Genomic DNA, 12,361 nt, shown 5'->3' with positions numbered 1-12,361 from the left:
TGGAGGAAAAAGAGTAGGACAAAATGAGGTTAGAGAGATATGAATGGATGGAGATCATGTTGGCCAGTGGTTTTTAAAGTATGGTTTCCAAGATCACCAACATAAGCTTTACCCGATTTGACAATTATGAGAATGCACGTGTCACATCTCCAAATACAGGGAGCATAATTGAACAATGGTCCCACCACCACCCTGAAGTCTATCATTCCATATGAACTGAAGCTGCTTTCCATAGGCTACTTCTAGCCAGTGGCTAAGCCTGGTAAGGATACTAAGGCAGACCTGTTCCTGGGAGACACTTGAGAACTCTCTGAAAGCCTTTCTGCACTTTGATTAAAATTACACTACAATAGAAGACATTTCTACTGATCTTCCCTCTGTCCCTCTCTCTTTCACATGGGATCAGATGTGTATCTAAGTTTGGTTGCTATCCCAGTCTCTCCTGGGTCCCTCCTCATTTTCTCTCACAGGTGTTTCCCCTGATAAATTTCCTGCACATACTGGCATCTATTTCTCAGAGGAATCAGATCAACATACTTAGGAACTTATTTAGTTTCCTTGGGTCACACCCTAGACTTAATGAATCAGAACTCTGGTGGTGGGGCCCAGCAATTTGTGTTTTAATAAGCCTTTGTAATGATTCTGATGCACACTAAAGTTTGAGAACCACTGCAGTGGGTTGTTCTGAGGACTCTGACTTTTACTCTGAGCTATTGCAGAAATTTGAGTAGCCATGATCTCACTTAAACTTGAAAGGATTACTTTAGCAATTCTGTGAAAAGTAAACCATTGGGGGATAAGGGCAGAAGCAGGGGAAAGCATTAGGACTCTGTTTCATTAATCTGGGTGAGATGAGAAAATATGGTAACTTGCATTTGGGTAGTAATAGGAACAGTGAGACGTGGTCAGCTTCTGGATCTATCCTGAGGTTTGAGTCAATAAGCTTTGCTGTCTGATTGGATGAAGGTTGTGACAGGAGTCAAAGATGACTATAAAAATTTGAGTCCAGGGCGCCTGGATGGCTCAGTCGTTAGGCTTCTGCCTTCGGCTCAGGTCATGATCCCAGGGTTGTGGGATCGGGCCCCACATCGGGCTCCCTGCTCCGCGGGAAGCCTGCTTCTCCCTCTCCCACTCCCCCTGTTTGTGTTCCCTCTCTCTCTGTCAAATAAATAAATAAAATCTTAAAAAAAAAAAAATTGAGTCCATGCTGCTAAAAGGATGGAAGGTGCAGGTAGAGCAGGCTGGCAGGAAAGATTTGGAGCTCATACTAGAACATTTTGAGTTTGATATGTTTATATGAAATCTATCTTAAGTCTCTCTACTACTTACACCTTAATGTAGACTTTCCTCTGGACCATCACAGTATCTTTTTAATCAAATTTCTTTCTATTTTTATCTTGCTCCAGAGCCACAAAAGTACTCTTCTTATAATATACATTGGGTCTTCTTAAAATCATTTAAAATCCTTGAATGGCTTAATATTGTTCTTGGAATGAATTTAAGCTTCTAACCACAGCCTGTGTGATCTGACCCCTGCCTACCTCTGTAATTTTGTTCACTATGCTCTATCTAGAAATTTTACATGGGTCTTCTTTCAGTTCCTCTGATGTGCTGAGCTCTTTCCCAGCTTCGTACATGTAGTTTGCTTTCCTTGAGTGCTCTACCCTTCTCCAGTCCTTCAAATCCTTCACCTCTCCAGAGAAGTTTTCTCTGACTTCCCTACTTAAAATAGGTTGTCATTATTGTTATTCTGTATCTCTGCTCATTCTTTGTTTCCTTCAGCACTTAATATACTTGGCAATTATTTTAATTAATTTGTTTACTTAATTTTTATATATTTCTCCCACCAGCATGTTAGCTCCACAAGAAAAAGGACCATGTTTGTCTTTCCACCATTATATCCTTAGCACTTTGTGTGGTGTTGGGCACTTAGTAAATATGGCTCAGCAACTATTTGGTTGCATAAATGAATGAGGTAGAAGTTCACACATGTCCTGTGATTGTAACCATAGGTTAAAGATAATTATCAGCTTTATATTCTAATTTTTTTATGTTTAATAGTTTCTAAGAACTTTCCTATACATATTCTCATTTCAAAGTTTAATTTCCAAACAGCCTAGTAAAATGAATAGTTACCAGTCTTTATTCTTTTTAAGTAAGCTCTTTCCCCAACATGGGGCTTGAACTCACTACCCTGAGATCAAGAGTCACATGCTCCACCAACTGAGCCAGCCAGGCACCCCACTCACCAGTCTTTTCTATATTTTTATTTTTTAAAGATTTTTTTTATTTGACAGAGAGAGAGACAGTGAGAGAGGGAACACAAGCAGGGGGAGTGGGAGAGGGAGAAGCAGGCTCCCCGCTGAGCAGGGGGCCCGATGCGGGTCTCGATCCCAGGACCCTGGGATCATGACCTGAGCCGAAGGCAGATGCATAACGACTGAGCCACCCAGGCGCCCCCTTTTCTGTATTTTTAATGGGTATTTTCTTAAAGGTATTGTCATGTTTTTAGGAATCTGAATACCTGAGGCAAAAGATGAGCTGTTTTATGGCTGCCATTCTCTTTTTCCTCTTATCCTATTTTTTTTCCTAACCTGGATAACCTTTTTCTTACCATACATGTTAGCTTCTATGATTATTTTAGTCCTTCATTTTTTCCTACTTCTTTTGACAAGGTTGCACATAGCTACCAAGTTAAAATTTGTACATGTTTAATTCCAGTCTTTTTAGATAATGCATTATCGTGAGGTTAGGTCAAGAGATAGGATTATGACCTTAGGCTCATTTCTGGAATTCCTTGCCACTTAGCTGCCATGATTCTAGAAAATATCCTATAAAGAGATTCTTTTTTTTTTTTTTTTAAGATTTTATTTATTTATTTGATAGGGATACAGAGAGAGGGAACACAAGCAGGGGGAGTGGGAGAGGGAGAAGCAGGCTCCCTGCGGAGCAGGAAGCCCAGTGCGGGGCTCGATCCCAGGACCCTGGGATCATGACCCCAGCCAAAGGCAGACGCTTAAACACTGAGCCACCCAGGCGCCCCCTATAAAGAGATTCTTAATCCATCTAAGTTAATTGAGATCTTTTGCTATCCATTTTCATTTTCCTTCTTACTGTTATGTTAAAAAGCAATGATAAGATATAATTTTTTAAGCATAAAATATCTACTGAAACTCTGTTCCATTCTGCTTTCTTCCATCCAAAGGATCTCCCTGTTGAGGAATTCTTTTGGTAAAATCAACTGAAGCCAACAGCAGGAAGTAAGGGTTGCCAGTTAGATTATACAGAAGCAGAAAATGGAATTTATAGAATTTCCAGGCTATATTTTGGGGCAGTAGATGGTGAAAACAGAATCCTAGATTTATAAAGAATTTTAGAGGTTTGATAGTCTTAACTTATATTCACTTTTTGAAATTTATGATAAAGTTCTAATTGTAAAACCCTAAAGATTGTTAACAAAACCAAAACAAAGCAAAGAAAACATGTACTGCACTGCAAATTTAATTTTTTTCCCCAGTTTATCTGGCTAAAAATAATTCATGTCTCCAGATAGAGAGCTGTATTTATCTACATGAAGAATACCATAGCAGGAGGAATAAATAGTTGAATTTTCCAGTGAGAGAGAATGAAATCGTTCATGTAATATGTTTGTTTCATGGCAGCAAAAATGGGGTAAATGGTGGAAAAGTAGACAGAAAGTAGTTAAGTGTTATTAAAAAAAGTAGGGTGGGCGGGGGGAAAAAAAAAAAGAGTAAAGAAGGGTAAGGGATAAGGAGTGATGGTCAGAGAAGGCTTTTATGAGGAAGTGAGTCTAAGTGGAAACCTGAATGAAGATTGACAGCAAACCATGCCAGAGTTCAGAACAAGCTTTCCACGCAGAGAGAATGGCAAGTTACTTGAGCGTGGAGTAAGTTAGAGGGACTAAAATGTTGAGGATGGCAAAAGGAAGAGTAGTATGACACAAGATTGGAGTGAGGGGCAAGGACAAGATAAAGAACCTTTTAGGCCTTGGTAAATAGTTGGATTTTTTTTTTTTTTTTTTAATAGAAGTTGCTTTACAACAATCATATAGATGGCTCTGACCTAAAAGCTTAAAGTAGCTAAGGGGAAAAAAAGTTTATACTCCAAATAATGACTCTGCTGCCAAATTACTCCTGTATTTGATGTCCACTGTACTGTCAGACATGATGGAAATGGTGTCCTAATGAGGATAAGTTCTATCTAGTGCCCATTATAAAGGGACAGTATTTTTTTAAATGAAAGTGAATGAGTTTACCCACCTAAAAGATTTAACCAACCACTTATTTACAGATAAACTCTAGGGAGATACAAAACTTTTTATTTTGTATGCAGATTCATACTTGTTTATATATTATTTCTAATTATATCATCTTTGAAAGTGATAGTCTGGGGGGCACCTGGCTGGCTCAATCAATAGAGCATGTAATTCTTGATCTCAGGGTTGTGAGTTCAAGCCCCATGTTGGGCATGGAGCATACTTAAGAAAAAAAATGATTATGGTAGTCTGTATATCAGAGGTACTGGTGTAGTTTCAGATCCTCCTGAAATGATGTAACATACTATTCCAACTTATTTCATCTTGCACTGAACACTTATTTCCCTCTTTACTATGTCGATTTTTGCTTCTTCCTTTCCCCATTCCAGGTAATGCCCTTGAGAAAAATCCAACCTCAACGTAATTAGGGTCCTTAAGTAAGCCATGGTCTTCTCAATCTCTTAAGTTCCTGTCTACACAGTTTTCATAGGCTTCGTTTGAGTTGGATGTGTATTATGCACACACATACGTATATGTGCATGTATAATATAGGTAAATTGTCTCTGGCTAGTGAACTTGCAAAATTAATAATATATAGAGACAAATAAGAAAGTAACATGAATGCTGTTAATTAAAGGACTTTGTTAATGAAGAACTATAGCTTTTGACAGAAAAAATGGGAAATAGGTGAAGAAGGTGCTTGAAAGGTCTCTGTTTTTTTCATACATGGTCAGAGTAAAGAGAAAAGAGCCATTTTTTAATAGTCATTATGATTGAAATTAAGATATAAATAGTTTGCTACTCCTTTTTGTCCCTAGTTTTTGAAAGTTGTATTTTTAAACTTCTTTTTTTTTTTTTTTTAAAGATTTTATTTATTTATTTGAGAGAGAGAATGAGATAGAGAGAGCATGAGATGGGGGAGGGTCAGAGGGAGAAGCAGACTCCCTGCCGAGCAGGGAGCCCGATGCAGGACTGGAGCCCGATGCAGGACTCGATCCCGGGACTACAGGATCATGACCTGAGCCGAAGGCAGTCGCTTACCCAACTGAGCCACTCAGGCGCCCAGTGTATTTTTAAACTTCTTAAAAGAAGTAACCAGATTTCAGTATTTTATATATTAACCTGTTGTAGGTTTAATTGAAAGGTTTTGAATGGTTTTATTTGTTTTTTGGGGTTTTGGGTAATATTAAATATAAATAAGACTGAATTAGGTCACCTGAGTCTAATTTGGGCAATAAGTTGCATTACTTCATCTCTGAATGCTGAAAATAATTTGAAATATCTTTTTCTTTTATTTCAGGCCTTTTTATGGTTATCATGAGAAGGAAAGACACTTTATGAAGATCTATCTTTATAATCCTGCGATGGTGAAAAGGTACAAGAAAAATAAAAATATGAATAACTATCACTTAAGTATTTTAATAATAAAAAAAATCTAGAAGAAAGGATTATATAGTTTGTAGCATTATTAAAGAAAGAGACCATAATATGTATATTTATGTGCAAAGAGAGAGCCATAGCTTGGCCTCTAGGAAGGATATTTTAACAGTGAAGGGACCTTGCTTTATAAAGCTCCTTACTGTTTCTTTTCTGTCTTAGGTTTAGAGAGCTTGTAGAAGTAGATAAGGAGAGATGGATCTTAGTAGCGAGAGCAAATGTTCAATACCAGGAGAAATTTGCTCTTTAGTTTCAAAGCAAAAAGAAATACATGAGAGTGAGTCCAGAGTGTAAGGGCTTCTGAGAACTCAGAATTCTGTTGACTCTTTATTAATGTTAGTGAAATTTTATATCCCAGGTTTTTTGTTTGTTTCTGGTTTTGTTTTGTTTTTTCCTTCCCTCAGTAAGTCTGTCTATCTTATTTTGTCAATGATCCTGGAGCCTAAGTTATTGATGGCAGGAAGGGCACATATAAAGAAGACTTCAGTCATCCTCTGGGGCTCACAACAAGGGTTGTCACTCTGTGTGGTGACGAGCTAGGGTAAAAGTGTCCTTGGAGAAGTGCTGATTGTTGTTTTTTCAGAAGATCTCTCTGCTAGTAAGTACTAGGTTTCAAAAGGTAACCTTTTGGTAAGACACAAATTGAATGTTTCCCCAGAGTGATTTTAGGCACCAAGAGAGGCACAGCTACCAAGGATGTAAGGTTTATTCTGAATTAGGCCATCTGAGTGCTTCACTGAATCACTGCCTTAATCCCAGTCCCTTCTCCAAGTAACCAGTGAAAACTAGTTTTCTCTATAATCTCCTACCCTTATTCCATAACAGCTTCTGTCATGTAGGGTACCAAAATAATTTTTCAGAATAGGCACTTAACCACAGTGATGTTTCTTGTACCACTTGCCCTTGGTCACACTCTCTAATATCCATGGAGTCCAAAAGAACAATCATTGTGAATTCTTACCCTCTCCTGCACACACAGTGGTAAGAGAGTAAACTTAATCATTTTTACTCTTTCTCATCCCCAGATGTGCTAGAGGGAGAACCATGGATAAAATTTGCATGCATCTTTAAAAATAGCCTAGTTCTATGTGAAGTATACATCTGATCTGTTTTTCTTCCTTGTGACTATAGCAATCAAATACTTATTAAACTATTTCCAGTAAGTTTGCTTTAAGTTACATAGTCAGTTTATCACAGTGCCTATGTGAAATTCCGTGATTTATTGAGAGATTACCTGTATTCAAAATCTGGCTCTACTCCATCTGTTACTTATCTTCCTCATCTGTAAATAGGGTTTATATTAGTGCACGTTGTTCTGATGATCAAATGTGTTAATATCTGTAAGTCGCTCAGAACAGTGCCTGGCACATTATAGGTGCTGTGTTGGCTATAGTATATATGAAAACGTTAATGTACAACTTACCTTTACCCTCGCTCTGAACTTGTTTCCCTAGAGGCGATTTAAGACTGTGGTGTGTGTCCTTTTATTTTTCACACATACATACATATACGCACATATCCTCTTTTTAAAATTTCCACATACAGGGGCGCCTGGGTGGCTCAGTCAGTTAAGCGTCTGCCTTCAGCTCAGGTCATGATCCTGGGGTCCTGGGATCGAGCCCTGCGTCAGGCTCTCTGCTCAGCAGGGAGTCTGCTTGTCCCTCTCCCTCTGCCCCTTCCCCCGGCTTGTGCTCACTCACTCTCTCTCTCAAATAAATAAATAAAAATCTTTAAAAAAATTCCACATACAATTGATGTTCTGCTAGAATATAAGTCCACAGGCAAAGATTTTTTTCTGCTATGTTTGATGCTTAATCATCAGTGTCCACAATATGTGTGTCTGGCACACAGTAGTCAATAACTTTGTGTAGAATAAATGAATACATATCATTTGGAGACTGGCCTCTTGCTATCTCTATTTGCTCATCTCCTGTGAGCTTTACTTCCATTCTTCTTAAACTACCTACTCTCACCACACCCTGGAATTTGTCCTACCTCTGAGATTTTCTTTTTTTTTTCTTTTTTAAATTTTATTATGTTATGTTAGTCACCATACAATACATCATTAGTTTTTGATGTAGTGATCCACGATCCATTGTTTTCGTATAACACCCAGTGCTCCATGCAGTACGTGCCCTCCTTAATACCCATCACCAGGCTAACCAATCCCCCTCCCCCCTCCCCTCTAAAACCCTGTTTGTTTCTCAGGTCCATAGTCTCTCATGGTTCATCTCTCCCTCCAATTCCCCCCGCCCATTTTTCCCTTCCTTCTCCTAATGTCCTCCATGTTATTCCTTATGTTCCACAAATAAGTGAAACCATATGATAATTGACTTTCTCTGCTTGACTTACTTCACTTAGCATAATCTCCTCCAGTCCCATCCATGTTGATGTAAAAGTTGGGTATTCATCTTTTCTGATGGCTGAGTAATATTCCATTGTATATATGGACCACATCTTCTTTATCCATTCATCTGTTGAAGGGCATCTCGGCTCTTTCCACAGTTTGGCTATTGTGGACATTGCTGCTATGAACATTGGGGTGCATATGGCCCTTCTTTTCACTACATCTGTGTCTTTGGGGTAAATACCCAGGAGTGCAATTGCTGGGTCATAGGGTAGCTCTATTTTTAAATTTTTGAAGAACCTCCACACTGTTTTCCAAAGTGGCTGTACCAACTTGCATTCCCACCAACAGCTACCTCTGAGATTTTAAATGCAGACATTTTGGTTTCTGACTACAGTCTGTCTTTTTTTTTTGCAAATTCTTGAGAGATAATTTACCACAAAATTCACACATTTTAACTATATACAGTTCAGTGGGTTTTTTTGTTTGTTTCTAGTAAATCTAGTAAATTTACCACTATGATTCAGTTTTAGAACCTTCTCATGGCTCTAATAAGATCCTTTATGTGTGTTTTTTTTTTTTTTTTTTTAATCTTTTCAAGTCTGTCCCTGAGGTACTCCCACTCTACTTGTTTTTAGGCTTTAAACTCCCTTGCCTCACTACTACTGCCCCATTCTGTGTAGCCTTCTCCTGCAATTAATTTCTTTCCTTTCCAGCTCAGATTCTGTTCTTTACTTTTCAACTCCTTTGTCTGCCAGGTAGAACCATCAATTCTAGGTTAATCTATTTATTTACTTTCTTTCTCTGCTAAACTCTGGCTTCTGATTACTATAGGATACAAAAAATTCACGGCAGATTGGTGCCACTATGAATTCATAGTCTTCAACTTCACCTAGGCCCTGCCCTGCCTTATTTCTGCTTTTCTCTAATTTTCTTCTTACCTTTCTCCACCCTCTTTACTCAAAATGTTAAGTCCCTCCCAAGGCTTTGCCTCCTACTTCATAGAGAAAATGGAACCCATGAGTCTAGAAAAGTCGTTGTCAAAGTTGTGCACTGGGGATTCTTTAGATCCTTTCAGAGGATCTGCGAGTCAAAATCAGACCTCTGTGTTGCTAAATCCAGTTAACACCTTTTTGTCCTTAACTTTTGACCTTATGTCCGTGCTTGTAGTGCTTTAAAATAACCCCACATGTTCACTTTCTTTGATATAAGCCTCCTCTGTTTTTCCTTATACCTGTCCAATCATTCATATTTATGCCATTTGGTTGGCTCCTCTTTTAACATCTGCAGCTGTTCTTGGGGTTATGTCTTAGGCTTTCAGCTTTTCTCTCTGTACTCTTTCCTCATTGTACAGCCTTATCTACTCTCATGGTTTGTTTTTTCTTTTTGTTAATCTTTATGCATTTGACTTCCAGGTATATATCAGTAGCCTAAATTTTCCTCCAGAGCTCTGGATCAATGTGTTTAAGGGCTCACAAATCAGAGAAAATTTTAATTTTAGCTTTCCACTTTTAATTTGTATGATTTGGGACAACTTTTTAATCTAAGACCCAGTTTCTCTATAAAATGGGGATAATAGTATCATAGCTTTATAGTGAGGATTACTTGAGAGTAAGCATTTAAAACACCTAACACAATGTCCAGTACATAGTCCTTAAATATATGTTAGCTGCCTCTGCTGTGTAAATAGTTATTCTTGTCCTCATTTTCATTGTCATTTATTGTCAGTATTTTCATGGAAACTTACCTGAATACCCCCAATACCTAAATCCCAGTATGTCTAAAACGGAGTTTATCATTAATCCCCCTCCAAAAAAATCTGCAAAGAAACCTGTTTTCTTCCAGTCCTTTCTATTTCAATAAACCTGGCACCACCAAGAAATCTAGACATTGTCCTTAACTCCTATTCTACCATACCATACCCTCCACATCTAGTCAGTCATGAAGGCCTGACCATTTTATTCATTGTGTCTCCTGAATCAACAGATTGCCATGATCTTTGTTAAAGCCACCATCATCTTAGTTTTTCCACAATAGCCTTCTCACTTCCTATCTCTAGCCCTTTGTATTTTCTAGCTACCCTGGTCATTTCTCTTTCCTGCTCCTCACTTCAAAGGCAAATTCTGCCATCTCTTTGAATGTCTTAATAGGTTGTGTATGATCTGACTTTTCATTATCTCTCTAGCCCATTCCCCCATAGACACACTCACCACAGCCTCCGTCACTAAGCCTCACTCAATGATTTCAGTTCCCAGATAAGCCACATTTTCTTGTGACCCTTCACATGTGTAATTTTATTTGTGTGAAATACTCTTCCTTTCTTCAGAGAAGAAGTATCTTTAATTGATCCTTAATCTCCTGCTTAGAGACTTCTCTTCAAGCAGGCTTTGCAGAAACAACTTCTGTACTTTATCTTATTAATATCCCTTCTAGATGTTTCATATACTTCCCTTGTATAGCACTTATACTTTTTATAATTGCCTGTTGTTTGTATTCCCCATCATGAAGGAAAAATAACCCAAGAAAAGAAAAATACTAAAACGGTAATATTTCTGAGTAGTGGGTTTGAGTCATAAATCCTTTTTCAGAACATTTGTAATAATCTTTTAAAATATTTTTCTCGGGGCGCCTGGGTGGCTCAGTCGTTAAGCGTCTGCCTTCGGCTCAGGTCATGATCCCAGGGTCCTGGGATCGAGCCCCACATCGGGCTCCCTGCTTGGCAGGAAGCCTGCTTCTCCCTCTCCAACTCCCCCTGCTTCTGTTCACTCTCTCGCTGTGTCTCTCTCTGTCAAATAAATAAATAAAATCTTTTAAAAAAAATTAAAAAAATAATAAAATATTTTTCTCAATTTTTAAAAGGAAAAGCTTTTTTTTCTTTTTTAATTTTATTTTTAAGTAATCTCTACACCCAACGTGGGGCTCAAACTTACAACCCGGAGATTAAGAGTCACATGCTCCACCAACGGAGCCAGCCAGGCACCCCAGGAAAAGCTCATATTTTAAAAACTTTTGACATTCTGTTTTTTTAATATAATTAGTATTAAGTTTGTTTTAGAAGTCAAAATATTCTTCATCCAGGTAGTTTTTTTGTCATTTTCTTTGAGTGTGCAACTTACTTTAAAACTTGACCTAAACTTTTAATTTCTAATAAAATACAAAGTTTCAGTAAAATTAAAATAAAAAATTTGTGTGCTAATATAATGTGCTTCATTCTCTATAGTAGTGTAATGTTTCACTTAACATTTTAGGAACCATAATTTTATGATGTAACTTTTTTTTCTAATTTAGGATATGTGAACTTTTGCAAAGTGGAGCCATAATGAATAAATTTTACCAGCCTCATGAAGCGCATATTCCCTACCTCCTACAGCTGTTCATTGACTACAATCTCTATGGAATGAATTTAATAAATCTGGCTGCTGTCAAGTTCCGAAAAGCAAGAAGGAAAAGTAAGGTTAATTTTCCAAGTTCAAATTAAAGCTTTGAAACAAGTGTTATGTACTTGATGATTTATAAAATAACATATATTTTGAAAATAACTGCTGAGTGGATAAAGAATAAAAAGAAATATGCAAAGTGGTATTAGGGTTTATCAGGAAAAGAATCTCAAAAGAAATTTTTTTGGTAATTAGTTTATTGAAATATAATTCAAATACTGTACAACTCACTCATTTAAAATGGACAATTCATTAGCTTTTAGTATATTCACAGAATTGTACAGCCATCACCACAGTCAAATTCAGAACATTTTCAACACTTCTAAAAGAAACCCTGTAGTCTTTAGCAGTCACCTCTAACCCTTCCATGCCTCTCACCCCGTAGCAACCACTAATCTATTTTCTATCTCTCTATGTTTGCCAGCCTGCACATTTCCCATAAATGGAATTATATGGTTTTTTTTTTTTCATTTAGCCTAATGTTTTCAAGTTCATCCATGTTGTAACATCTATTAGTGTTTCATTCCTTTTTATGGCCAAATAATGCTCTATTGTATGAGCATACTACATTTTGTTCATCAGTTCATCAACTGATAGAAAATTTGGGTTTCCACTTTTTGGCTATTCTGAACAAAGCTGCTTTGAACATTCATGTACAGATATTTGTATAGCCATATATTTTCAATTTCCTTGGGGGCACATACCTAGGAATAGAATTTCTGGGTCAGATGGTCTAGCATCTTTTGTTTTTGTTCTCATTGAATTCCTTCTCTTCTGCTTGAAACAAAATGAACCGAACATTTTTTTTCTGCCAACGCTATTGTCCTTTCTGTTACAATTTTTTTCTTTTCCTTCACTGCCAAA

General features: G+C 37.4%; 1 protein-coding gene across 7 annotated transcripts in view; it reads left to right on the top strand.

The window, feature by feature from the left end:
- REV3L (REV3 like, DNA directed polymerase zeta catalytic subunit) overlaps positions 1-12,361 on the top strand; it is a 182,120-nt gene that overhangs the window by 53,332 nt on the left and 116,427 nt on the right. For all 7 annotated transcript variants that reach the window (XR_008505367.2, XM_045865328.3, XM_045865329.3 and 4 more), the window contains exons 3-4: positions 5,577-5,651; positions 11,349-11,509. Coding sequence is in view for 6 of the 7 variants with exons in the window: in XM_045865328.3 (XP_045721284.1) it covers positions 5,577-5,651; positions 11,349-11,509 (236 nt within the window). In the remaining variant the exon portion in view is untranslated. The remainder of the gene's footprint in view (positions 1-5,576; positions 5,652-11,348; positions 11,510-12,361) is intronic.

The sequence above is a fragment of the Mirounga angustirostris genome, unplaced genomic scaffold (genome assembly GCF_029215605.1).
Source record: "Mirounga angustirostris isolate CCGP_5_RB_7025 unplaced genomic scaffold, mMirAng1.0.hap1 SCAF_8, whole genome shotgun sequence".
In the NCBI taxonomy this organism is placed as follows: Eukaryota; Metazoa; Chordata; class Mammalia; order Carnivora; family Phocidae; genus Mirounga; species Mirounga angustirostris.
This window is presented reverse-complemented; position numbering and strand designations above follow the sequence as displayed.